The sequence below is a fragment of the Hippocampus guttulatus genome, chromosome 23 (assembly GCF_054856545.1).
Source record: "Hippocampus guttulatus isolate MCC_2025c chromosome 23, RoL_Hgut_1.0, whole genome shotgun sequence".
Taxonomy (NCBI): domain Eukaryota; kingdom Metazoa; phylum Chordata; class Actinopteri; order Syngnathiformes; family Syngnathidae; genus Hippocampus; species Hippocampus guttulatus.
Window position 1 is genome coordinate 4,021,465 of NC_141283.1, and position 27,438 is coordinate 4,048,902.

Sequence of the window (27,438 nt, forward strand, 5' to 3'; positions counted from 1 at the left end):
TTTTTCGGCTAAATATGCCTTACTATACATGGTCGTTTTTTTGAGTGAAAAACGCCTTATACCATCAGGGGAGTCAAACTCATTTTTGTCGCGGGCCAATTTGTAGTTACGGTTTACCTTGGAGGGCCGTTATTAATTTTGGGAAACCATATAAACGTTTAATCACCTCCACATATTACATATACAACACACAACAAATTGATGGATAATTAGTTTTAAAATCAGAAGTCAAGAATAATGACTGTTGTTGTGAATTACATATGACAATTTGAAATTTTGGTTCAGACTTTAGTAAGCATCATAGAACTTGACTAGCTTGATTTGCTTTCATGGGGCCACATAAAATGATGTGGTGGGCCAGATCTGGCCCCCGGGTCTTAACTTTGACACCTGTGCTATACATGGTCGTTTTTTTTCGGCTATAACGCCTCACTATATACTGTATACATGGTCGTTTTTTTTTCGGCTAAAAACGTCTGCCTATACATGGTTTTTTTTGGGGGCTAAAAACGCCTTACAATCCAGCATATGTCAAGGGTGTAAAAGGGATGGCGGAGGAAAAGGCTTTCCGCCCTTCCTAATATCCATCCATCCATCCATTTTCCGAACCGCTTGATCCTCACTAGGGTCACGGGGGGTGCTGGAGCCTATCCCAGCCGTCTCCGGGCAGTAGGCGGGGGACACCCTGAATCAGTTGCCAGCCAATCGCAGGGCACACAGAGACGAACAACCATCCACGCCCACACTCACACCTAGGGACAATTTAGAGCGTCCAATCAGCCTGACATGCATGTTTTTGGAATGTGGGAGGAAACCGGAGCACCCGGAGAAAACCCACGCAGGCCCGGGGAGAACATGCAAACTCCACACAGGGAGGCCGGAGCTGGAATTGAACCCGGTACCTCTGCACTGTGAAGCCGACGTGCTAACCACTGGACTACCGGGCCGCCCTCCTTCCTAATATTAAGACTTTAAAAACAATAGCTATCTTTAGTTTTCTTGGACTTTATTTTTTAAACAAGCAACACTCACTTCCAAATGGTGAAACGTACATTGCATCAAATCCTAGTTTTAAGTATTCGAACTTTTCCATTTTTGCCCGGCATACCAAGGTTCTAAACAGAACCGCCTCATTTTGACACATTGCGTGCGCGCCGAAGTCAGCAGTCAGACAAGGATATTGGTTGGAAATTCATATCCTGTTTTATTCTTCACGTGTGACACAACAAAGCACACACACACGCACACACACATACCGCCTTGTTGTAATAATGTAACAAGACAAGGTACCTGGGGACGCACTGATCAAATAATTGTATCACACCTACACACGCTCATCAGAGGATTGAAAGAATATGGGCCAAGAGGACAAGGAGTGTTATTAAAGGGGATTTGACGGCGCTTTAAGGATCCGGTGACGACGACGAAACGACGTTCTGTGTAAAGGTGTTCATTTTAATCGCGGCAGCATCAGAGCACAATGAGACAAAGGCGGAATTGTGTCAAGTTGAGCACGAGTGAAGCTTTGATGCTAGCGGGGTAGCACGAGCATGGAATCTTAAAAAAAAATAAATAAAAAATTGGACTGAAGGCCACTTTTAACAGTAAACCAGCATCTGTGATCTTCAAAACCCACCTAAAAAAATTTGGGTCAGTCCCATTAAAATCGGCCGACATTTTGATTTTTTTAAGCACACATTAGCAAAAATAACGACATTCAAACATACTCTTTCTTAAAAAAAATTGCCAATTTTTCTCTATTTCGTAGTTATTTTCCTCACTACTTATTTTTACATAGTATGGTAAATCAGCCAATTATTTTATTCTCGGTTAAAAAAAAAAAAAAGAATCCATATTGGTCGGGCCCCCCAAAAATCGTCAAGTTGCTGTCATTTTTTGAAGAAAAAAAAAAAGCAAATAAAATGGTCATCCAGCACATCCAGATGTTCAATGTTTAAACTACAGTGGACTTACGAGTAATTCGGATTTGTCCACTTCTTTCTTCTGAAGTGCGCTCACAATGACCCAACTTGCAAAACTTGAAAGCTGCAGCACTCGGAAGTCAAATTACCGCGACGAGCAATGTCGTAATTTCGGCTCTTCATGAGGTTTTGTTGGGTTCTCAAAAAAAAAAAAAGAGAAACGATCCTGTTAGGGAAAAAAAAAATTACAAAAAAATATTTCTGGAAGAAATCTAAGTGGAAGCTCTTTGTGTGAATTTTGCGAAGGAGAAAACAAAACGATGTTAAAATATGTTATAGAACAGAACATCAAAGTGAAATACTGTGTGAAAAAAGTTGTAATGCTACATATTCTCGAATTACAAATGTTAGTGTTCTTTAAGAAAAAATAGAAATTTTTCCTAAGAACCACCCGCCCGCTGCCCCGCACAAAAAAATCACATTACTTATTTTCCCTCTTCAAATTACAATTTTTTCCCCACAGTATTTCACCTTCTCAGAATTTTCATCTCACCTATCCAAATTTGGACATATGGTTAGCATCGTTCTTTCATCACTTCATTTCATCTCCCCCACATGTCCTGTTTAGCGTTCACCATTGTTTAACGTCCATCCTTGGTCTCCGGGCCACTAGAGGGCGATGGTTTTTCAGTTAACAAATCTTATGATCTGAAATCATAATTAGAAATAAGCTTGGAGATCATATCGTGACCCCCTCGGCTAGGTTGCCATTCATGGTTGATTTTTAAGGTTACGGTTTTACACCCCCCTAAAATTCAAATGTGTTTAAAATAGTGGTTCACTGTTTCATTAGCTAAAAATAAAATAAACTAAAAATGAACAAGCATTAAAACAAGGCAAACTGTAGTAGTGTTGCAGAACTTTCACGTCTATGCTAGCATGATTAGTGTTTTCTGACATTTTTGTTTTATAGTGTGGATCGATTTGTGTGATTGGCTCACTGCTGCCTCCTCAGGACACCAGTGGAACACGTCTAATGCTGTCGCTCGCCGGCAGACGTCCAAATTAGAACGGAACAAATCCAAAAGACGTTGTGCTTTTAAATCTGATCAAGTGGTCAGTTTCGATGAGTCGGCGCTCAACAATGCTGATCCAACTCAAAAGTAGCACATTAGCAATTAGCCAATCCAAGGGAACCTCGCGTTGTGGAGCGCACAGATAACAGCGAGCAACCTGAGTCAAGCTTGGCGAAGTGAGCGGGCCAGCTAGCTAGCACGATTGCCTAGCTAATCTTCGAGATTCGCCAATTTCCCGTCAGGCTCGCCGGTAAATTTAGCCGCTTTACGGCAAAGCAGACGTTTTGGCGATTAGCGTCCTCCCTCAGAGCGCTTCCGGTTAGCTACGGGTCCGATCACGTCACTTCCTGGTGTCTGTGGCGGCATTCACATCCGTGGTCTTCGTCTCTGCGGTTGCGTCTGCGTTTCCGGGCGGCTGCCCTGCGTTGGGCGCACCCCCGTTCTGAAAGGTTTCCTTTTTGTATTGCTGCACGGCGCGACTGACGGCATCTTCCACCAATCGCTTGCTGATCCGCAGAAGCTCCGCCTCGTCGGGTTCAGACCGGCGACGACTACCTGAAAAAGAAGAAGAAAGAATTCAGGCAGCAGCATTCAGTCATTCCGAAAACAACAAGAGAATCATTCAAGATGAGAGTCCCAATTAGGATTTTTGCACATGCTGGAAAGCAAAGTAAGAGATTATCTCAATAAATTTTTTTTTAAAAAACCCCAAAACAAACAAAAAAAGATTTTCTTCCAAGAACATTTTCTTCTTTTTTTCCACTGTTATAAAAACCTTTTTCATAGTACACTATAACGATTTTTGTAAACGTTTTTTTTCTTGTAGTTTTGCTTTTCAACTTTTAAAAAAAATACTTTTTGTCCTTGGGGGGGGGGGGGGCAACAAAAACTGAAAACTCAGACTCTTTCTTCATTGGTCTTTATTCTCAGAAATTTGATGACACTTCTCTCAAGACCTTATACACACTACTCTCGCAACTTAATTTTCTCAATATTCCGAACTAATTCTGGAAACAGTTTTGGGGGTTTTTTTGTTTTTTTTTAACTACAGTGTTGCCCCACTTATCCGTGGATTTCTTTTAGGAACCCATCCCTCCTCAGTTCTTTATCGTTTTTTTAGGCTCTTTCTAAAATGACACCACAAGACGGCGCCAACGCCCTGTCACACAAAAGTATTGCTTTCACGCTGTCTTCAACATTTTTGGGGAGACTCAATTACTCCCGAATCTTTTTTTATTTGTTTTTCTTTTTATTTTACAACTTTACAAAAAAACGAACAAAAAAAAGGCATCCAATCTGTTCCACAGTAAAAAGCTTCTGCCTCCTGTAAAAACAAGCGTATCGATTTGTATCCCAAAAATATTTTATTGATCGTCGCAGGCAGGGATGCTACTTTTGTGCTGGGGCTGAGGTGAGACAATAAAATTGCATCGCACTCTACTTTTATTCTTTTTCTTTTTTTTTTTAATTGGCACTGTGCGGACCAACAAAAGCAGAGCTGACAGGCTCTTTCATCACTTGTCACCGGGCAGCACCACAGCAAGCCCTTTTGGCTCAACTCACCGACATGACAAGGCAATTGACAGCCAATCGATTCAATCGAGCAAAATGAAGGAAAATGAGCTCATGGGGTCATCATCATCATGTCGCTCAACCCTCTTGATTCATCAATGATTGGGATTTTTGATTGGTTGTGATTATATTTTATCTGGCGATCGTATTTTGCAACGCGTACTTGAGCGTTTGCGATGGAGTGGACGCGGAGTCAAATCTGCAACACAAGCACAAACATTAGTCACGGAAGGTGCTCAAGGTGGTGAGACGGCGACGCAAAAACGGTCTGGTGCCTTTCCTTGTTGTGAGCGAGCGCACAAAAGGAGGCGCTGCAGTCAGAGGTCGATAAAAGACAGTCAGGAAAGAAAAGGTCAGCTCTATTTCGTGCTCATGTGAAGCGGTTGTTCCTAATTCAAAATACAACTTCAAACATTTCCTGGATAAACATTTTATGACGGCGGCGGTCAAGGAAAGCAAACCCTGACTGGGTACTAACCTTGATATGATTCTGTAATTTATTTATTTTTGTTACAAAAGCGACGCAAAGTGACTGTGTTCCTTGGCGGTTCTCGACATTGAGGGAAAATTCTTATCTGCGTCAGTCTGCAGCGAAGCTTTTACTGCGGCTCTACAAAAAAAAAGCGCTCTGTACCAATAGGAAGCGTCAGAAGAGTATTATTATGACAGCAACTGGGGCAGAAACACATAAAAGCGTAACGCTGGCAACGATGCTGTCTGGAGAAGCCAATTTAAACATCCCCTGATGGTACGACGCCCGTGAGCAAAAATATTGCAAAGTCGCGCTATTGTACTTTGTTAAAACAGTAAGTTTCACAGAAAATGAGTAACAACTTATTGGCTTTTCACCACTTTGTGAAGTAACAGAGCAGAAATGAACTGATATTAGCCATGTTAGCTAGCTAGCTAGTTATCCAGCTCGGTAGTAAGCTTTTTTTTTTGTCTTCTGTGCCAAGTTATTAAGAAAGTTCTTGTATAGAAATGACAGTTCATTTTAAGTACAGTTCAGATTTCAAAAGCCTGCCCATCGGGACTTGTGATGTCATCTTCAGTCGACAGCAAGTGACAAAATGGCCGCTCCCTGAGCTGGATTAAAATTGAGTGGACTTTTCTGTTTGATTCATGTTCCACAAACGTAATGTGACCATCAGACTGCTGCGTTTAGACTACTCGGGCCACATGGAGCACATTATTGTGAAGAAAATGTTTGATTTGATTTTGTCCTTCAAGTAGAGTGTCAATATTTCGCCTTTTCTCACACCTTCAAATCAGTTTCACACTCTTCCCGCTGGTTTTCCTCAGTTGTGTCTTGCCCACTAATAAAGAGGAATCGTTTTAATCTATCCCGATTATCGTGTTAGTTCTTAAAGACTCTTTTAATCTTGATTTGTCCGCGAAACCTGCAGTGGAACTGGAAACATTGCCTTTTCGCCTCAAGGCCGTTGAGTCATTTGTCAGGTTTATATGTTTGTGTTTGCCGCACCACAAACATCCAGTGAAAAGCATTGGAAGAGTAGATTTTAATCAAGCATGAACACCGTTGCACCACGTCAATTTGATAGGAAAACCCAGCAAAGGGAACCAAAAGTCACAACTAGCAAGGACCTGGAGGGCATTTGGCAGCTAGCTTAAGTATAGCCTCATTGTTTCTGTGACAAAGCGTCAAGCTTGTTTACATACCATTGAATTATTTAAGACTCTTAAGAGCAGACAGTCTACACAATTGTCAGGAAATGACGAGCGAGTGTCTGCTTTGGGTTTAATTCTGGGCATTGATTTAGTCTGTGTGAGGAAAAACCTTTAACGGCGCAATTACTTCGCATACCAGTATGACACACACACACTTCAGTGGTGCTCAAACATCCGCCAGTTTGGTTTGGTGCTTCAGGTTTTCCTGACGAATTCCAGCCGGGCTTTTCAAATGTTCCACGTGGGAGTGAGCTTTTTATAAAGTCGTCTTCAAAACTGACGGGAGCTACTACACTCAACCTCTCATTAATTACACGCAGGCACAGTAGAGGAGCTGTAATAATCTCTCAAAGGAAATTGACTTAGTTTGCATTCGCAGCCCAATAATGTGTCGGAGTGACTAATTTCCTCCAAGACAAAGAAAAAAAAAGGCTAGCTTATTTGGGATCTAAGCGTGCAATTAGCATGTTCTAACCCTACATCTCTACCTTAAGACATGTAGGGATGAAGGTTGTTTAAAAGTGAAAGGTGTCGAAGCGTCCTTGGAGGAGGTGGGGGCAAAAAAAAAAAAAAGACATTGGACAGAAGTCCTGGAGCAATTTCCTGAGGAAATGCCTTTGACAGCAGATACCCACGACAGCGTTCACACTTGCCCTAAAGATGCTCATGCAGAGCTGCTAGGATTCGCAGCATATTTTGACCACATCTCAAGCGAGCTAACACAACCAGACACTAAACTCATTCACTCCCAAAGACGTTTTTAAACGTCTTTTCAGACTTGGTCCAGAATTGGCTGGTACTGAATGAATTAAAAACTACCATGCCGCAGGCTAACAAGAAAAGAGAAATAATAATAAAGAATAAAAAAATGATGCAATGCTCCACCAGCATTGGACAAGAAATATACACAATATATATATATATATATTTTTTTTTTAAACAGTGAAAAGAGTGGATCAAGCTTCCTGTATATTGATTCGGTTATGTTTCGGAGCCGCCAACAAGGCCTGCCAAAGAAATTGAGGGGGAAAAAAAAAAGAACAACAAGTTAACGGGAAGAGAGCAAACATTTTCGATTAGAGCTCCCTTAAGTGTGAGCTGATTTTATTCAGGTTACGTTGTGTGGGCACAAAGTCAGAAGCAACAAAGGCTGCAACAGAAATTGGGTTGAATACCTACAGGCAACCCATTAAAAAAAAAAGAAAAAAAGAAGTCATTTGGTGCAAGAGCATTTTAAGAAAAAGAGAAAAAAAAGTCATTTAAATCATGATATTAACCCTTTCAGGGACAGCGGTTACTACAGTGGACGGCTTATCATGTTATTGGGTTACAGGTTATCATTATTGGTGCATGAAGGGGTTAAATAGAGAAAAGCTGCGGACTGTTGGAACGTGAAAGAAGTGATGCCCCCGCTCCCCCTTTAGGCCCAATGAGTTGGCTGCCAAGACAGGCGCGTGAACGGGCAGGATGAATACATTTATTGTTGTACATGTGAATGGTTGGTTTTCTTTTCAGACTGCACACATTCAATCCCAGGTACTTGAGATTTTTTTATTTATTTGCAAGAGTAAGCAAAGGGTCTGAAAACGGCTGGCACCGAATGAGACTGGTACGATAAAGACCTTAAAAAAACGGACCCCAACAAATCAGCTTCATAGACGGCCTGCCAAAGAAACAAAAACTGGAAAACAACCATTTTATAGTCGGGATGGGCGACTGTCGCTACCAGGAATCGCAATTGGGCCGATAGGAATCTTATTTTAGGTACCGAGTACTTCTGAAGGCTGTTGATACCAGCCACCGATACTTAAGGCAAAAAAAATAAATAAATCTGACATTAGGTAAGTAAGTCATGGTTTTGACTCGGTTATGTTGTGCATCAAAGTATGAAGCAATAAAAGTCCATGAAACTAAATGTACATGCATCAAACAAACTGGTAGAAAGTGAATGGCCCGACAAGGTGGCTGCCTAGATGGGCTGCGAAAAGAAATTGAAAAACAAGGTCATTTAAAGCATCGGTCGACTGACTAAAAGAAAGATGTCATTGTAGGTGGGATCGAGTGTATTCAGATTTTTGGATGAATGACGGAGAAGTGATTTATTCGAGTTTGCCTGATCGTGAATGGCCACTTGTAGGCTCGGGAAAACCTGCCAGACAAGGCATGAAATCGCGAGACGATTGGTAGACACTCAGATGAGTAACGCCATGCTCGCAGCCTCATGTTTATTCAAGGCCGGCACATTAAACGGGTGCAGCTGTGCAATGAACTGACCAAATCGGCGCCATTTCCAAGAGGATATATCCCCCTCCACCCCCTCCCGGAAAAAAAAACAAAAAAGGGATTCGAGCCCAAACGTCTGTTTCGATCCAGCGTTAAACAAAACAAACCAGAGCCTCGGTTCATCTCCCCTAAGTGACTCAATGAGGAAAAATGGCGAAGCGGTAGCGGAGCGCCGAGGCCTGCCGGCCAAGCGCCATCTCTTCAACAGGACGACAATTAGGCTTGGTGGACCAAGTTTTAGCCTCCGTACGCAGGCTTCCCTTACTCGATCTGCAGCGCTTAAACCGCCGTTTGTTTTGCATGTGAGAAAGATCGTGCTGTGAGGAGTAGGAAGACGAGACGCTGACTCCATTCATTCTTTTTACAACCTGTCCCTGCCAACTTTTCTTCTCTTCGCCCCCCCCCCCCCCCCCCCCCCAGCCGTCTCTGCATTAACTCTTTCCTCTCTTTCTTTTCCAAAGCCAAGAAATGTAAAGGCGTCAAATCAAATAACAAACGGCACAGATGGGCGCCGGGCACCCATCTCATTCGGTTGTGCCCAGAACGACACATGTTGCCAATCGGAGCGTTTGAACCAAATCAAAGCAAACGTTTTGACCGCCTCCAACCTTTGAAGCTTTCAGTCTGAGGAAAATCGAATTGGTCTCCAGCTCTCTGTCTATCTCCCCGTTTCTTTAATAAAAGCGGCGATGATGGGAGATTTGGGTCCGCCGGCGAGATCGCAACCTCCCGAAGTGAACGTTAAAGTCAAATGTAAATAAATTGGCGGGGGTTGTTTATGTCACTGTGGCGCGGTGCCGGTGGGGCAGCCCCAACGTATTGAGCCAATTCATCCGTGGCTCACAATACAACGGCCCTCATGTATTTTTAGAGAGCACTCTTTTTTTTCTTCTTTTTTTTCTTTTCCCTGCTGGCGAGTGCATTTTGCTGCGTGACACGTTATGAACACGGACACAATGAATAACACAGATCCGCATGACGCTAATCAAAAGACAGCGACATGAAAAGGTGCTTTTGCAATAGCCGGGAAAAATGCAGGAAGTAGCTGGTAATACAAAATATATATTTTTTTTAGATTATTAGAACCTCCGACTAAATTCTCATTGGCTGCATGCTGAATAGTTGTTGTTGTTTTTTTAAATATTCGACTGAATCATTTTGGTTGAAGGTTTTGCAGTGTTTGCGATCAAGTCCCTTTTTATTAGTCATTGAATGTTCACTTTCTGTCCTATGAGCTTCGAAATTAATGTGACTTCAACTTTATTTGGCGACCCGCGTTCACGTTTTGTACTGTTCCCAACCAATTTCTCATGGCTGCAGCTTGAAAGGCATTTCCGAACTATTTCGCGCAGCTTTCGAGCCAAAGCAATTATTCACATGAAATGTTTGAGCTTTTTTTTTTTGTATATTGTACATTTTTGTATATTTTGTATATTTCCCTTTAAAATCTCCTTGACTACATATAGATTTTTTTTGGGGGGGTGACTACAAATCAAATGGAGCAGAATCTTTCCTTTGCATTTTTACTATGAAAAGTTTTGGAATATTCATTGTACTATTACTACCGTCTTCTCGAGACTATTTATTGCGCGTAGATTTTTTTTTTGAAGACTAAAATCTAAAAAAAATCACGAAAATCAAAAAAAAAAAAAGAAAGAAAGAAAAAATAAAAACGCCTTTTCCAACAAATTTTAACCCAAAAATATATTTTAAAAAATTTGACATTTTGAATTTTTTTTCAGATACATTTTTTCCCTTTTCACAGCAGACTTTGGGTGAGACGGTCTGTTATGTACTTCCATTCAAACTCACACCGACAGACAATTTTCCAGTCTTCAATTAACATAACAAACATTTTTTTTCCTTTCCAACACAACAGTCTCTTCGTGTCACATTTTGCCACATTTCCAACCGAACACTTGAGAGCGGTCGTCGTGCTCTTTTCCGGGCATTCTCGGAAACTACGCGAGGACATCACGCGGAACTAACACAAAGACGACATCCATCTCACTCTTGCGCGTATTAACGCGACATCCCGTTGGCCGTCGTCGCATCGGGTGTTGGCATGCAAACACGTGTGCGTGTTGCTGAGCTCGCCAGTGCGACTGTCACCGACACAACAAACACACGCGTTGGTTTTCTCGACCAGCGGACCCCCCCCCCCCCCTCTCCCTCATTAATCTTGGCTCTCAGCATCCATCTCCTTTTTGCCCCTTTCTCCCTCCACCTCGCAGAAGTAGGCCACAGTGGCTCGACTGTTTATAGCGATGCGGCTGCGAGGGAGCGGCGGTGAAAGGGGGAACCTTATATGCCATCACAGTCATGCAATGTGACATCGTTTTAAAAATGGACGCGCCCACATGTGCCTTGGCAAAGTCGCCGTTTATGGCGCACAATAAGACACGATATGGCCTCGCGGTTCAATCATCAACCTGACTACAGTAGTAGCTGTGCAGCAGCGATAATCCCAGCACGAAGGTGAGCGGGGAAGTCAAATCCTGTTTATATGGTGCACTGACAGCGATATGGGGGCGAGGGGGATTAAAGGGCTGGGTTTTTACAAGGGGTTTGATATGACTGACATCGTCTTGTCAGGAAATCAAAATAATGAAAAAAAGAATTCAGAATAGCTATCCCAGTGCTGCATGCTGTAAACGCAAACTTTGAAAGTCTTCCTTCCCGCCTGTTCTCACTCTCTCGCTGTCAAGAAACGGGGAAAGACTATCAGGCAACATCTTGTGAAAATAAAGTCTAAAGTCTACGAGATTGGCTGACACCTCTCTCATGATGTGCGAGGTGTGCGGCTTGCCACTGTATGATTTGGGCTCAACAGGGTACTGATTAGTTGAGTCACTTTGCACATAAAACACTCCATTTACAAGCTGCGCCTTGTGCTAGCAGGTCACGTGCTAAACAGACAGACACACGCGCGCAATCCTGATGACCTTTCGTGTCACACTCCCAATTGTTCGGCACACACACAAAAACCACTCATTGTTGTCCGCCTGCAGGACGCGCCGTCACGAAGGTGGCACAGGCACACGCAAGGACAACCCCCCCCCCCACACACACACACAGAGCACACTTACTGATCTTCTCCTCCGTTTGGGAGAAAGGAAAGCAGCACAGCTGACCCATGGCGCATTTCCTCCCTGTCTCGTTCTTACGGAAAGAAAAAAAAAACGGAATTGTACGCTTCACCGCCCCTCAGTTACTGTATCAATACTGTTGTCAACCCCCCATCCCACTCTTTCCAACAAGAAAAAAAAATGGATAGAAAGGGGGGTGGAGGGGCAGCGCAGCTAGCCCCTTTTGTCTTAGTCAGAAAAATTAAGGCTGCATAGACGACAGGAAATGAACGAGTGGCTCCTCACTTGCCTGCTCTCGCTCCACTTTGCACTGACACACTGAGGAGGTGGACGAGGAAGATGAGGAGGAAGAGGAGGAGAGAAGACCAAGAGAGGGAGGGGGATAGCTGGTGTGTGTGTGAAAACTGTTATTTTTATGATTGTATGCATACGTGTGTGTGTGGGGGGGAAGGGGGGAGCAGTCACTTGCATGCATATGATGCAAAAGGATTGTTGCTCATTTTTCCAAAAGTGAAGAGGGCAAGGAGTTGGGGAGGGGGTGCGGGAGTGCTCGACTGCGTGTGTGTGTGTGTGTGTGAGTGAGTGAGTGAGGATGGAGGGTTCAGGGGGGATTTGGAGGGTTTACAGGCGCCGCCCCCTTTTCATCACTGAAGCTTGCAGAATGGTTACTGAATGGCCGGCAGCTGAATGCGAAACTGTATTATTTAGAGGATTGCATGGCTTTTTTTATAGTGTGTGTGTGTGTGTGTGTTTAAAGGCCAAGTACATTCATTCATTACGTCTCCAACTTGGCCAGCAGGCAGCAGTATATCACAGTCAGGCAAGCAAACGAAGGATTTTTACCATACTTGGTTTAATCTACGTTAATATTAGTTGGTTTTTGGCAGAGGATAAAGAATAGATGCCTGTGAGTATTGCTGCATTGTCCGTCAAGGTTTTCGCTGCATCGTTGCCGTTGCTGAAAGCATTGTGACATCGCCACTTCGATGCTATTTGTTAGCTCGTCGATAGCTTTTACCATTTACGTGTTAGCATTAAGCTAGCAGGCTCGGATAGAAATTGTATGTGGACTTTCGCGGATCCACTGGAGAAGTAGGTCAAGGTAAAGAAATGGTCACAAACTTTGATTGCAAGGCGAGGCGGCATAGTTAAGACTCACCTGCCGTTCAAAATGAAAAATATTCATGGCGATGCAAGAAATGTTAGAGTACGTCCAGAAAATAATGAATTATAAATAATAGGTGGTACCGCGACTGCTGGCCACAATGGCAAATCACTATTTGACAGAAATCTCATCGTTAACTTTCAGTCATCTTGCATTGCGGCACAATATGAGAGCAGCTGAGTCAGGTGATCGGATCATCGCGCGAAGGTCATGAAATCGGCAAGATTGTTCTTGCAATTTTTCAGATAAGCTTTCGTGGTTGATGCAAGCTCTATTCCCGCCAATGAATTGTTTATGCAAAAGAAGAACAAGCATGGCGGCGAAGCCGAAGGTCACCACGCCAGCCCTGCGCGTTGGCGTTTCCACATTCGCCCGGGGGGGAGATGTTTGTCGCTGCTGCCGCCGCCGCCTTGTTGAGTCACATGTGTGACAAGACTCACTGGGAATTATTGTCCCAGTACCAACTAAACTGTAAAGAGAACACGGATGGTGGCATTAAGACGTTCACAAGAGCCATTGAATTGGGAAAAAAAAAATTGGACCTGAAGATGACGATTGTCAAAATTATTGCACAACTACTTTTTCTTCTTTGTATTTAATGACAGTTTAGATGCACTGTGGGACTGGGACGCCTCTTTGGTACCATGACAGATGTCTGCTTTGCGGTGGGGAGACTTGCGCACATGTCTGGCACGGTTTTAAGATCGGTTAAAATCAGTGTAGTTGCGCTTTAGCTATAAAAAGGTCTTCTGCGTCTTGTGGGCTGGTACTACAATGACTGCTAAAAAAAAAAAGACATCTGCAATTCATTCCACACAGCATATTCCAATACGTTGTGAAATCCTTTTTTCTTCTTTTTTTTAACAAACTCTGTAATACGCATGCTGGGCCAGCACACGTTTTTTAAAAATGCTTTTTTGGTTCTAAATCGATAACCAACAATCAGTCAAGGTTGGTTTAAGTGTTCCAGCGAAAGGGCACACCAAAATAAACTCCCTTGGCTCTGCGGGATTAATTGGGGATTACAAACAAGGTGCAAGGTGATGGGAGTGTGTGGAGTGAAGTGGAACCTGTCTACAAAGCACTCTCACACACACACACACACACACACACACACACACACACACACACACACACACACACACACACACACACACACACACACACACACACACACACACACACACCGTATTTCCCGCACTATAAGGAGTACCTTCAATGAACGGAATATTTTAAAACTGTTTTCATATGGCGCAGCGCATTATAAGGCTCATAGAATGGAAGCTACAACAGTGGCGGAGGTTGCATTACGCATCCACTAGATCACAGGTGTCAAAGTCAAGACCCGGGGGCCAGATCTGGGCCGCCACATCATTTTATGTGGCCCGCGAAAGCAAATCATGCATGTCAAGTTCCATGATGCTTGCTAAAGTCTGAACCAAATTTTCAAATTGTCATATGTAATCCACAATAACAGTCATTATTCTTCACTAAATACGGTGTGTACACGTATACACACACACACACACATACACACGCACACACACATACATTGGGTTGCTATTTATGGAGTTTAAATGTTTTATTGACTCAACCATCAGTGACGCTACGTGAAACCTCTGTACATACACGTTAGAATCCATTAAGCCACAAAGTGATTTCATGAACAATCTGTGGCTAAAAGTGTGCGTGGGTCCTAAAGTACTGCGCACGTCACTGCAGGGCGCAGATAACAGCCGCTATATCACTTCTTGCGTGCTGCGCTGGTTTGATCACACAGCCCTTTCAATAATTAACCGTTGTTGCACACTGCCGAAGTAAAAAAAAAAAAAAAAAAAAGGGATTTCGACGCATGGTGTATGGTGGCTAATTGTAGCCCTTTTAGAACATTGCGGCCATGTTTGTGGAGTGTTGCAAGATGGGATTGTTATTTGCAGACCAACATTCGGAAACTATAATGGCCTCGTCCTATGTAAGCCCTAAAACTACCTTAAAATGACGGCATCATGTTACATTTTGGTGGCAAATGCTTTGAATATAATGTGCCCGCCAAAAATAATTCACCTTCCCCACTTAAAAGAAGCTTACACTTAAATTGTGTTCATTTAAAAGTTTGGCAGAGTTTTGTGCTTCAAAACAACATTTTTAGCACAGAGTGTCACTAACATTTGTACGGCTGCACGATTTACAACTTGGAAAATACTTTTAAAGCTTTTAAAAGTAATACCACTTGACTTTAGGTCTCTTTTGAAGTCCAGGTACCGGTGTACATTTCAAACGGAATACCGAATATGATCGTTTTACCTTCCTAGTAAACACTGATGGGAACATGCTTCCTCTTCTACATGATACGAAACAAGTATGACAGTCAAAGCCACATTACAAGAGTGTAACGAATGTATCTTGGCAGAGGATGTAAGTAAGTTCATGGTGGGAGGAAGAAGAATGCTAGCAAAAAAAAAAAAAGTAAAGGCGTTGAAGGATGTACTGGTGCTAAGTCCTTGTATGCTTAAAGCAGACAGTGTGTTCAAGTGCACGTCGGCGCACTGGTTTGCTTTTTCAACGGCTATTTGTCAGGCACAAGCAAACGGTCGCCCGTTGCCTGGAGAAGGCGCCTTCCATTTGGCCAGAGCTGCCGCTGCACAGATTCAAGTGCACTTCATCCAAGAGATATTTATGGAAAAAAAACTGGCTATTTATATTCATCACACATTTCAGGAGAGGGGACTGGGGGGGGGGGGGGGGGGGGTTCATTTTTCTTTTTCCCAGCCGCTAGGTACACAACAGAAAAACTGGAAGTAAAAATGTTCAGGCAACCAAGGGACGACTTCAGAGTTGAAGTGAAAAAAAAAAAAGCCACACCTTCCAATTAGCTATAATGACCCTCCGTTCCCTTTTGGTAAAATATACTCCTCGCCATAAGTGAATCTTCACTTTTGGTGAGCTGGCCTAGTCCCCATCCTCTACTGCAGGGGTGTCAAATTAGTTTTTGTCACGGGCCACATTGTAGTTACAGTTTCCCTTGGAGGCCCGTTATAAATTTTGGGAAACCTTAATCCTATCCACATATTAAATACACAGCGCACAACAAATTGATCAATAACTAATTTTACAATCAGAAGTCAAGAATAATGACTGTTATTGTGGATTACATATGACACTTTGAAATTTTGGTTCAGACTTTAGCAAGCATCATGGAACTTGACATGATTGACTTGCTTTCGCGGGCCACATAAAATGGTGTGGCGGGCCAGATCTGGCCCCCGGGCCTTGACTTTGACACCTGTGCTCTACTGCATTGTCAGTTCTGAATTCACACCAGTGCAAGTGTGATTGAAAATGAAATAGCACAGTGACAAGTAAGACACGGCTCACTAGTTAGTAGCAATATTATTATTATTTTTTTTTTCAGAATAGCAACACACAAACGCACACACAAATAAATTAATGTTCAACCCATCTGACTGGTGAGCTATTTTGACAACAAGCCCGCGGACTACCTCGTGTGGTTCTCGGAAGCTACGTTGGTGACCCCTGACCCACGCGTATTCTCCCCTCCGTATTTCCGACACACCCGCTGTGCCGAGGAGAGCAAAAATATCTGAGCGACCCTACTGAGACGTTGGACTTTTGTTCCTGTTGTCGGTATGTTGATTGCTGACTGGGTCCCATTGATCGACTTGCAGAAAAGCCTCACTGATTGTATTGTTTGCGGTCAGCGCACCACGTGGACTGAGTCCTCACGTCAATATAATTGTAGGCGACGTTGTTGTTAGCCATCAATAAGATGCTTCTTTTGTCCGGCCGTTGGCTATGCCCTCCTCGCTTTACGCATTTGACTTTGCGGCGCAAACAGCCTCGTATCACCTCACTGTCTCTCAGCTCGGCAGAACAGGCGAGCGCTTCCACAGATCGTCGGCGCAAAATGTCACCTGCGTTGATTGACCCGCGACATGGGAATCGATGAATAGCCGTGTTCGTGGCAGCATATGTGCACCTGTGCGAGCAGACGCTCATTTGCAGAGACGGGGGAAATGATACATCGATTTTCTGCGGAAATAATTTTGTTCATCAGGTGGGATTTTACTGATGGGATGTTCAGACACATTTCTGAACTAATGTTCAAAAGAAAATGAGGCGTAACCGGCATTGGATGCATTTAACTCATTCACTCCCAAAGACGAACGTCTTTTCAGACTTGGGTCTAGAATTGGCTGGTACTGAATGAGTATTAATTGAGACCGGACTTACGCCCAAAGTTTTAGCCAGAGAGTGGATTGAATGGCAGTACTATTCCGTCAACACTTCTAACCTGTCTCGTTTTCATGAGTGCAAGTAGTTGAACAACACAAGCGCTTTTATGCTCCGTCCTTCACTGACTTAGCATCATCCGCCTCCACCGATATGTTTTTCTTGACAGCTCAGTGGTCTGCAAATTATTGTGACACATGATTGGCAGCATGCGCAAACAACACAAGGCCTTGATAGTCTGGGGAGGCAAATGTGGTTTTCTTTTTTTTTTTAAGCCTCTGTGCACTGACCACAATTTGGTCCGCGGTATATCCGACAACTTCCGTGCTAATACTGGCCCTTTTAACAGGGCTATTATACCCCCACAAAAATATGATTAGAGCAGAGCTTTTTTGTCTAAAACACTGGTGTCAAAGTCAAGGCCCGGGGGCCAGATCTGGCCCGCCACACCATTTTATGTGGCCCGCGAAAGCAAGTCAATCATGTCAAGTTCCATGATCCTTTCTTAAATCTATACCGAAATCTTAAATTGTCATACGTAATAAATAACGGTGACATTGTGCAATTATTTCGTTACCCTGTTCATACTCACTTGAGCAATAATTGAACAAATACTTGACGGATTTCAACACTAGTGAGCCATAATTTTTTTTTTGTGTACAAGTAATAATACGATGTGATGAATAAACATTCCTTCGGTTTCACGGTCTTAACGGCCCTCCGAGGGAAGATGTAACTCCAAAGTGGCCCCCGAAAAAATGAGTTGGACACCCCTGGTCTAAAATCAGAAATTAAAACAATCTTAAGTTTCACGTGAGGTCGGTTCACATACATACTGCCAAAGATCCAGAACCACCTTCAAGTGCCGAACAGAGTCCAGGGGAACGGATGATGCCGTTTGAACTACTAACATGAAGAAAGACCCACATCCCCTGTAGGTGCATCGCCCCTGGTATAATGTCAAAGCCAAAAGGTAAGCAGAGCTGCAGTGAGTGTTGTTGGACACACGGGCTAATTGTTAGTTGACAAGAAGCAACTATTGGAAAATATGAATAAAAATGCATGATGTCTCCTTTAGGGAAATTCCCTATTTTAGACCATTACCCAAATCTTCACCAGAAAGAAATGGTCCACGCTCTACCAAATTATTATTTTTCTTACATTCGACTCGCTAAATGAGAGTTTGAGTACCTTGAAATGCGCTATATAAATCTCCGATTTTTTTTTTTTTTTAATGACTGATAAAGCAAACAAATGCCACCACAATGATTCCAGGTGGTGCCTATCAATTCCCTGTCGTTATTCAAATAAGAAAGCATGTGGCAGTAAGAGCCAAAAGCAGTTAAATTAGACCAAACTCAAATCTTAATACTCCACAAGTACTTTCGGGGGGAAACTGACAGAAGAAATGACGTGTAATACAAATGTGCACTGCCACGTTGGAGGACTCAACTTGTGTCCAAGCAGACAGTTCCCCCTAGTGGCCGTATGTTGCATTGCACCTTTAGTGCTGGACGTTTCACCTCCCACTTTCCTGATGTGCGTGCGCGTGTGCGATTGCCTTCTGACCTAGTTGCAGTGACGTCTCCGTGTGGTAGTAGCCGTCCTGCTGCTTCCTTTTCAGCATGGAGCAAAGATCCAGACGCTCCAGTGTCTGGTCGCCGAAAAACCTGCACAACCGGAATGCAATGCACTTTTGGTCATGTTTTTCAAAAAAATAAAACTAGATTTAATTCGTTATTGCGACAATACTTCTTGAAACCCGAGGCAAGAGCACTATTAGCGTCGTAGCTGAGCTTTTATAAGGCAATGAAACCCATTTGGTATCTTAGGTGTGATTCCCGAGAGTATCAGAATCATGAAAAAAAAGAAAGAAATGCATCAATCTAAATGAAATGAAATATAAAAATGTATTGAAGGCATTATTGACACTGTAAGAGAGGCGGTGGCGACTGGACAAAATGATACTGCCAGCTGTTACTATTTTCATTTTCAAGTCACTTCAAGATTTGTTTTGTTTTTTTAGTACTGGCTCTCATTATGTTACATGTGCAAGTTCCAACCAATGCCGCGTCCTGAAGTGACGGGTTCCTACCTGTCGTTGTAGTTGGAGTAGAGAGACGGGTCCACACGCTTGATACCCTTCAGAAACAAGACAAAATAATGGTCATGATCCGGTCCGACAGTTAACTGACTAACAGCTTGAAGCAAGCACGCTCGACTTCTTCTTTGGAAAAATGTGCATGTGAGCAAGTGAGAAATGGGCGCTTTGAAATATTTTTAAGATGTTTAAAGCCTGCGGGAAGAGGGGAAGTTATCACCAAATATTTCGACAACTGTCGAGATTGCAGATTTTCATGCATTGTGGGTAGGAACACATTTCGTACCTGCAATCTGAGCTTTGGAGCTCTGGACAGCTTCATAATGGTGAGGTGAGGTTCGAAGCCTTGAGCGTCGCCTTCCAGAAGGCCTCGCTCCTTGAAACGGCCACGCAGCAACTCTACGACATTGGCAGACATTCACGAATCATGTCAGCGTTTGGACACTGATAGTGGTTTTGCTTTTTCTTTGGCTTTTCTTGAAGCAGCAGCCTCGATGGGTGGTGGCTAATTACCCTTCGAAGCAGTGACAATTAACTTGGTGATCTCGGGTTCTGGACAAGCGGACAGCTGCTCACATCTGCACATGGAATTGTGTGTGTGCACGCTCAGTCCGACACGTGAAAACATAACGGGAACATTGGTCTTGATGACATGAGGATGTGGCCGGAACGTGGAACGAGGCGCGTCACAGGATGCCCGAGTCAGATAAGGACGCAGTCAAGAAAAACAAAAAGTGGCGTTGCACAAAGATACGCGGTGTTATTTTAAGGAGAGCAGCTCGCGGAGGGGAGCGCAAGGTTAGAACGCAATCAATAACAGCGATGGAGGCGGCAGACAGCGTGGCGAGAGATTGAACTTCCTGCCCTGCGGTGTTTATAAAAAAAAAAACAACGGTTGACTTTTAGATACACCCCCTCGCACGTCCACCGGGTTGGCGGGGCTTTCTCGTTGAATCTTTTGGAATGACTCGTCCTTCAGTCAGTATAGACGCCACAGGGAGGACGTTTAAGTACCTGTGCATTGTTGAGTGATCGCTCGAACTGCCCTTGGGGATTTATTACGCTCCTGAGCCCATCGACAATAGAGGCTTAGACTCAAAGCAGCATCCGGCGGTTATGCCACGGTGGCTGTAAATTAATTCTGTAATTTAAAAAACATTTTTTTTGGACATCACAATAACCAAATGTAACAATATGTACAGGGGAGTATATACAATGTATATACTCCTGTGCTTCTACATATGCTTTTTACAAATTACTGTTGACAAAAACAAATAAATAGATCGAAAACATCCCTGTTCAAATTTAACTTGCATACATGCGCCTGTTTTTTTAAAAAACTTTTTGGGTAAATCCTCGACAGGAAATTGTCTTCCCTACCCAGACTGACCAATAACCGACTTTATTTACGGTCCAGCTTTCGTAGTTCAAAAACAAGTTTCAAGAAAGCTCCTTACTTCCTGTTGCCATCGTGTGTGCCTCTGCAACATACTTGCATTCCAGCCACAAACGGGTGTCAAATAAGGTGGGCCGGAGTACTTGGCATGCGAGCTTTGATGCTTGGGGCCAATGGAGGAGGATTAAACCTCTTAAAAAAAAAAAAAATCCTGCTTAATATCATGAGCCAAAGGCACAACAGAGGGAAAAAAAACATGCAAAGGCCTTGTAATATGAACACACGGTAAAAAAAAGGAGATACACTTTTAAATAAAAATAATACATGGAATATATATTTCATAAATAGCACATTGATAAATTCTTAAAAATTTAAAATATTAAAAATCACAAAATCTCATTTAATATTTGTTCATTGGCTGCAACTAATGATTATTTAAATAATCAATCAAGTGTCGATGATGTGGTCAATTAATCAGATGAAAAAAAAATTAACATGATTTTACTCAAAAATACGACACTACTTCAAATTCACAGTGCAAAAAAAATGCTGATGAATGATCATTCATCAATCATTGCTGTCTTGAATAAAAGCGGATGTTTTATTTTGATTGGGCAAAAACACAATCAGGCTGCCATCATGGAAGACGATAGGAATGAGATCATATCTCCAGTTGACAAACTGAACATTTGGAAAATTATCAGTTCAAGAAAAGGCATCTAAACGATTAGTTGATCACCAAAAATAATTTACAATTTGACTGGCAATTAATTAGCTGTCAATTGAAAATGGATTAGCTGTCGATCAATCAAATTACGATACTGAATACAATGCCCACAAACCGCAAGTCGGCAGACAACGGCTCTCGGTATGACGCGGCGCACATCCACAACAAGAGTAATCGAGATCTTGTTAAGCGTGTGCGTGTGACTGACCTGCCAGGTTACACAGCACGCGTCTGTGCGGTCCCGGTCCGAGGGCGACAAACACCACGTCGTTTCTGAAGTGAGCGACGCCCCTGAAGGGCAGCACCAGCTCCGCCCCGTCCAGCAGCTCGGCCAATGACGGCTCCACCTGGGCCAGCGCTGCCGCCGCCCTGACGGGAAAAACAAAATGTGCACGCGCACGCGCAGAAAAATAAATAAATCACACACAAATCCTCACTCTGCCTCCCTCTCATGTAACATCATGGCAGAATATAGTGATTACTCATGTCACCATCTTCTACTTAGTGTAGATTAAGCATGGCATAACATGGCTTTTATCTGACAACAACGTATGAGAACATCGGATTTATTATCCATTCGGATTTTTTCATGCATCTGACCTCTGAGAGACACTCTTTGCCATTCTTCTTCTTAAAATGTAAGCTACTTTTCAACATAAATTGTGAGATATTTATGATGATTTTTAATCGCTACTATTTTCATTCAAAGCCACCAAATAACGTTTTGTTACATTAATGAAGCAAATGATGAACAATACATTCGTACATGCACTCACTACATTGCGGAGATGTGACTCAAATATATGCAATTGCTATTAGAAGTGTCAATCTTACTTGATTAATCGAAAAGCAATAGATGATCAAATTAATCCACAACTGTTAATAATCTAGTAATCGTTGAGAGCCATCGTGGAATTTAAAATTGCCCAAAACTTCTGATTTCAACTGCTCCACAGTCATTATTGCATGGAATGACTTCCATGGAACAATTTGTGATCAGCATTTGTTGTTCGATGCCTTTTATTGATTTGTGTATCAGTGTGCACGTTATTAATATTATATAATGCACCCTAGGCGCACTTTCGCACACGCACACACAAAAAATTCCAAAAATAAAAGAAAACAAAAAAAAGGAGGTCACCTTTAATTTACGGTGGTGCCGTGTCCTGCTTCACCAGAAGATGTTAGCGGTCAGCAGTCTGCAACTTGCGATCAGAGCTGTTGCGACATGTTTTTTATTTATGTTTTTTTATTATTATTCTCATTCCAGGTGTGTTTGATCTGCAATTCACTGATGGCACTGGCAAAGAATGGGAATCCGGAGCACCAGGAGAAGCATTTTAAAACGGAACACGTGAGCTACGAGAGTCATGTTTGTGCACTTAGCACTCTGCATAAGTGCATCCTATGCCTCTGCATCAGGTCTCAACTAAGGGAGGCAGTGATTACCTTTTCACAAACCTTTGATATCAAATTTTATTTTTCTGTTTCGTTCATGTTAGGGGCCGTGGCCGTCGCTCACCATCTCAAAAGTTGTCCACCCCTGCTCTAAATCGTCCTGAGGTGTTATTGTGAGCGTGAATGGTTGTTTGTGGTTGTGCACTGCAATTGGCTGGCAACCAGTTCAGGGTGGACACCCGGCCTATTGCCCGAAAGCAACTGGGTTTGGTTCCTGGTTGCCATGGAAACAACACAAGGACAACAACAACTGCCGATTCGAATTTCCTCAAGACAAATCATGCTCATCTTACAGGTCCACTTGCTCTTGGTCGGCCAGATGGGTGACGAGGAGCGTGATGTGGAGCGTCGGGACTGGGATCATGGCTTTGGCCAAGCGAGGCTCCCGTTCCAGAACCGCCTCTTGGACCTCCGTCACCGCTGTACTGATCTGTATAACAGGACATTTTCAACAAAAGAATCTAGGGAGGTTGTCTAAATAGGACATTTAATCATGTTTGTATGTGACATATTTGGCACAGGGATACTTCTGCTGACTTCAACTAAAACGATGACAAAAAAACGTGTGGGGTTGCGCCATCAGAATTTAACCATAAAAGTTATTTTATAAATTCTCTTAAAGTCGAATTCTTCTAATTTTGACAGAGCGTTGTTAACAAAGCTGCCAAATCTGTAAAATAAAATAATTCAGGAAAGCAAGTGGATAAAACGACCCTTCAAAATTGCACAAAATTAAACTGTTCTGTCTGCGCTAAAACCAGCGCCTTGCTCGGTTGTTAACTGTCAATCAAATAACACTTCTACCTCCTGGAAAAATGAATGCACTCACGGGTGACAACGAGGCGCTCTAAAGTGGCCACGCCACAACGCCCCGGCTCACCTGCTAGCTGTCAGAAAGGAATCCCTGTGCCTTGGTGAAATGATTTGTTTACAAGTGGTGCTATCGGAAAATAAGGCAAAGGCACTTGATGTCAACGTGAAATGTCCTAGGCTTTGTTGAAAAATATAAATTTCACGATTTCAAGTGTACCTGTGCGCTGGTGATCGGGATGGAGACAAAGTAGTTGGGTCGCAGGATCTGCTTCTTCTTTTTTTTGGTCTTCTCTGCATCTTGCTCACTGTCCACTCGTCGTCCCCTCTTCCTGTTCTTCTTGCCCGACTCTTGCTTGGCGACTTAACACAGAAAAATACATCTCACATTCAAGTATAATGACGGCAGTAAATTTAATCCCAGATTAGGGAACATTTGAAGAACGATTGAACGTTGGGACGACGGAAGTATGAGGATGATGCGAAGTTCCTCGCTCTGGGCTGAAGTTTGAAAATGACTGACCTGACTTTTTGGACGCTCCACTCTCCTTCAAGTTCTTTGGTTCAGAAGCCCCCTCGAGACCAAGCTCATCTCCCAAAGCACCATCCTCTTTTTCTCCATTATTAGTACTATTATGAAAACACTCATCAAGGGAAGCATCATCTGAGGTCTCCTTGCTCTGAAAGATGCTATCAGGCTCAATCTTGCTCATGGTGACCTGACACAGACCTGAGGTCTGGAAACAAAGAAAACTAAATAGTGGCAAAGTACTAAACAGCAACAGTGGGGGTTTAAAAACACTGAAATGAACGAATTACACAAGATTGAAGTCGTAAACCAACGAGGAAGAATATGCATTTGGGAGATTTGGATAATGGTCTTAATCAGAGATTAACCCGTTTCTGATTCCAAGGTACACTTATCAGACAGTTGTCGTGTGATTGTGTACTTTAATCTTATAAATACTGGACTTTTTTAAATCTCAAAAGTACTGGACTGTTTTTTCTCGAAAACAACGTTTTCTTGATTTTGAACAAACTAACTTGAATCGAAAAAACAGACAACTTCATTTCTTTTCAAACTTTACAACTTTAATCTCGTATTTTTTTTCTTTTACCTGGCGTGTTTTTATCGTCGTTTGTGCATTTCGAACCAAACACTGGTGTGCCAAAAGACTTCTTGAACAAGTCGAAGTGAAGCCCACCAGAAGACGACTCAGGTGCATGACGCGGGCGCATACGCACTTTATCTTTCACACACACACACGCTCAAAGTTTAGCTCATGTCAGCAAGCGTTTAATAGCCGACCAACAACGGGATTAAAGATACAAATTCGACAAATATACACACACACAAAAATGATTAACGTCACACACTTGACCCAGATACAGTATCGCACACCTGTCAGTATCAATCAATCAATCAATCCGCCATGTTAGCTAACATTGTGACGGGCTGGCAGCCTGCACCGCGATTTTAGCACAAAGAAACGCAAAATAGACAAACTCAACATCTATTCTCGATAAATGTATCTTGTCGCTAGCGGGTGTAGTTAAGTAAAAGAAGCTACAACTGTAACAAAAAGGCCGTTTTCGAAGCGTTCTCACGCTAGCCGGAAGCTACGTTATGTTTATATTAAACGTAGCTTCCGGTGTAGATCTGACTTCAAAATAAAAGCATAATGACGTGGAGAATGAAAGCGTGATTTACTTTGTTAACACGACTGTTTCGCGTTCGCGAACGCTACAATATCGGGTTTCATTTGATGGATTTTCTTCATCGCCGGGAAGATTTCTTCAAATTATTATTTGGGTCTTTGCACTGTTACATTTTCTGCCATGCCCTTTAAATTCTAAATAACCCATTCACGAAAAACAAACACACACATTTGTTGTTGTTATAATTCTCCAGATGCAAAATGTAACTGTTGGTGTCGCAAAATTCATGTCCCTTGATAACAAACTTACAGACAGATATTACAGTTAAAATGGGTTTTGAACAAGTTTTTAGGTGTCATTGGTCTTATTTTTTGTAAATGTACATGTTGTTTGATCACAGACACGTTTTTAATCGTAATTATGCTCCTATGTTGTGTTTCTCAAGATAGACGTCACCCTGTTCCGAAAAACCTTTGTAGCCATCTAGAGGAGTGATTCTCAGTGTTCAATCATCAGCTTCCAGGTGCAGTTTAAACGTTTTGCCAGCAGATGGTATTCAGGCCTCAAGAGAGCATTTTCAGAGTTAGATTCAGCAAACTTTAAGAGGAAATGGCTCATGCTTTTCAAGGGCAGCGAGAAAAAAAAACGTCTCACATCACATGTGCGTCTCAAAGGTCAGAAAAATAAAACGCAGTCAGACCAGGATGATGATCACTGACATTAAAAAGCGGCGAGCAAGAAGGAGGAGTGTGCAACTCCTGTCGGATAAAAAATGAAAACACTTCAATGGAACTTCCGAAGCAGAACACAACCTGCAATGAGGGTGCTTTATACAATGTAATACATCTTAATCTACGTTTTTCTGTTGAAAATATATTTTTAAGTCAATAAAAAAAAATCTGCCCCTGACACCAGTTTTACTGATCGATACAAAATTTGGTGGACATGTCTATCGTAACAGGACGCACAAAAAGTCACCTAAAGCAACTATTGCCGATCACTTGGCGATTGTCAGAAAAAAAACAAAAACAAAAATCCATCCTGGACACTAATGTCTTCAATTACATGAAATTAGTTGAAAACAAGAGGATGTTAAAAATCTCATGAATCAATGCCGGACATAAACAGGAAGACAGACATTTTAAAATAGCCTTTTTTTTTTTTTGGTGGGGGGCGGGGGTGAAGTCCAGTGCTCACCTTTTTGTTATTTATACAAGGGAATTATAAAATACAAGACATCTTTATTTATATCTTTTCCCAATTGAGACAAAATCAGAAGTGTTCTGTGTTTTATCTGAAACCAGCCGAGACTAAATCCAAGCTCCTGAAAGAAATTTTTACCGCACAAATATTTGTCAGCCTGTGCTTTGTTATCTCGAACACTCGACGACTGTATGTACACTCAAGCCCGCATGTCAAGACCTGCAGTAATATTTGCAAACGCCGCTGTTGCTTACGCCTCAACTCCACTGCACTCGCCGCACATACGATAATCCTCTATCCGCATCATCATATCAGATAGGTATGATTGTACAACTCGTCGGCAAACTCCTCTCTTCAATGTCAGTTTGCCTTGTGTAGTTCACTGGAGGGAAATTCATCTCTTTTATTTGATGTGCTTTATATGCTCACATACAGCACCGAAGTCAGGGTTGAATTTGAGTTCTTATGGGTGAAACCACCAAACCTCCTATGAGGCTCTCTGCATTGCTTTATCGTGTATGCGTGTGTGTGTGTTTGTGTGTGTGTGTGTGAGTGGGTGGGTGTGTACAGATAGATAGATAGATAGTTGCTGATGGTGTCGTGGTACACTTGCCTGACTTATGTGCGGGTTGCATGGGATCGGGTGTGAATGGTTGTTTGTCTCTTAATATCTGCCCTGCGACCAGTTCAGGGTGTTGTCTGCCTTCCGCCTGAAGTCAGCTGGGGATAGGCTCCAGCAAGTCCCCCGTGATCCTGTTCAGGATAAGGAGTGTTGAAAATGGATGGATGCATTATTTATTTCGGGTGAAATTGGATCTTCTGTGTTGAAAAGAAAAAAATAGTTTTAAAAAAAATGAAAGTTATATAAGAGATAATACAATATTTATACAATATATCAGTAAATGTTAGGAAAATACATTTAAAAATGACCAATAATAACGATGATAATGTAAAATCACAAAAGCCCCCCCTTACATTATTAAGCAACCATAAGTGAGAACGCTTGGGACAGGAATAAATATGGCCACTGTAAACCC

The 27,438-nt window shown here is 42.5% G+C and overlaps 1 protein-coding gene across 2 annotated transcripts; it reads right to left on the reverse strand.

Moving 5' to 3' along the window:
- Positions 1-1,180: 1,180 nt before the first annotated feature.
- Positions 1,181-27,082, reverse strand: LOC147185790 (A-kinase anchor protein 7-like). 2 transcript variants are annotated; one of them, XM_086104376.1, is made up of 10 exons: positions 24,658-27,082; positions 24,063-24,276; positions 23,760-23,902; positions 23,023-23,159; positions 21,480-21,640; positions 19,435-19,547; positions 19,143-19,189; positions 18,617-18,717; positions 4,734-4,769; positions 1,181-3,553 (listed from the first exon to the last, which is right to left on the reverse strand). In XM_086104376.1, exons 1-10 carry the CDS (start codon positions 24,763-24,765, stop codon positions 3,339-3,341), a joined length of 1,275 nt encoding a protein of 424 aa, XP_085960502.1. In that variant the 5' UTR covers positions 24,766-27,082; the 3' UTR covers positions 1,181-3,338. The 2 variants fall into 2 exon arrangements, with proteins under 2 accessions (XP_085960502.1, XP_085960503.1); XM_086104377.1 differs by lacking the exon at positions 4,734-4,769 and having other exon boundaries at positions 24,658-27,081.
- Positions 27,083-27,438: the final 356 nt, after the last annotated feature.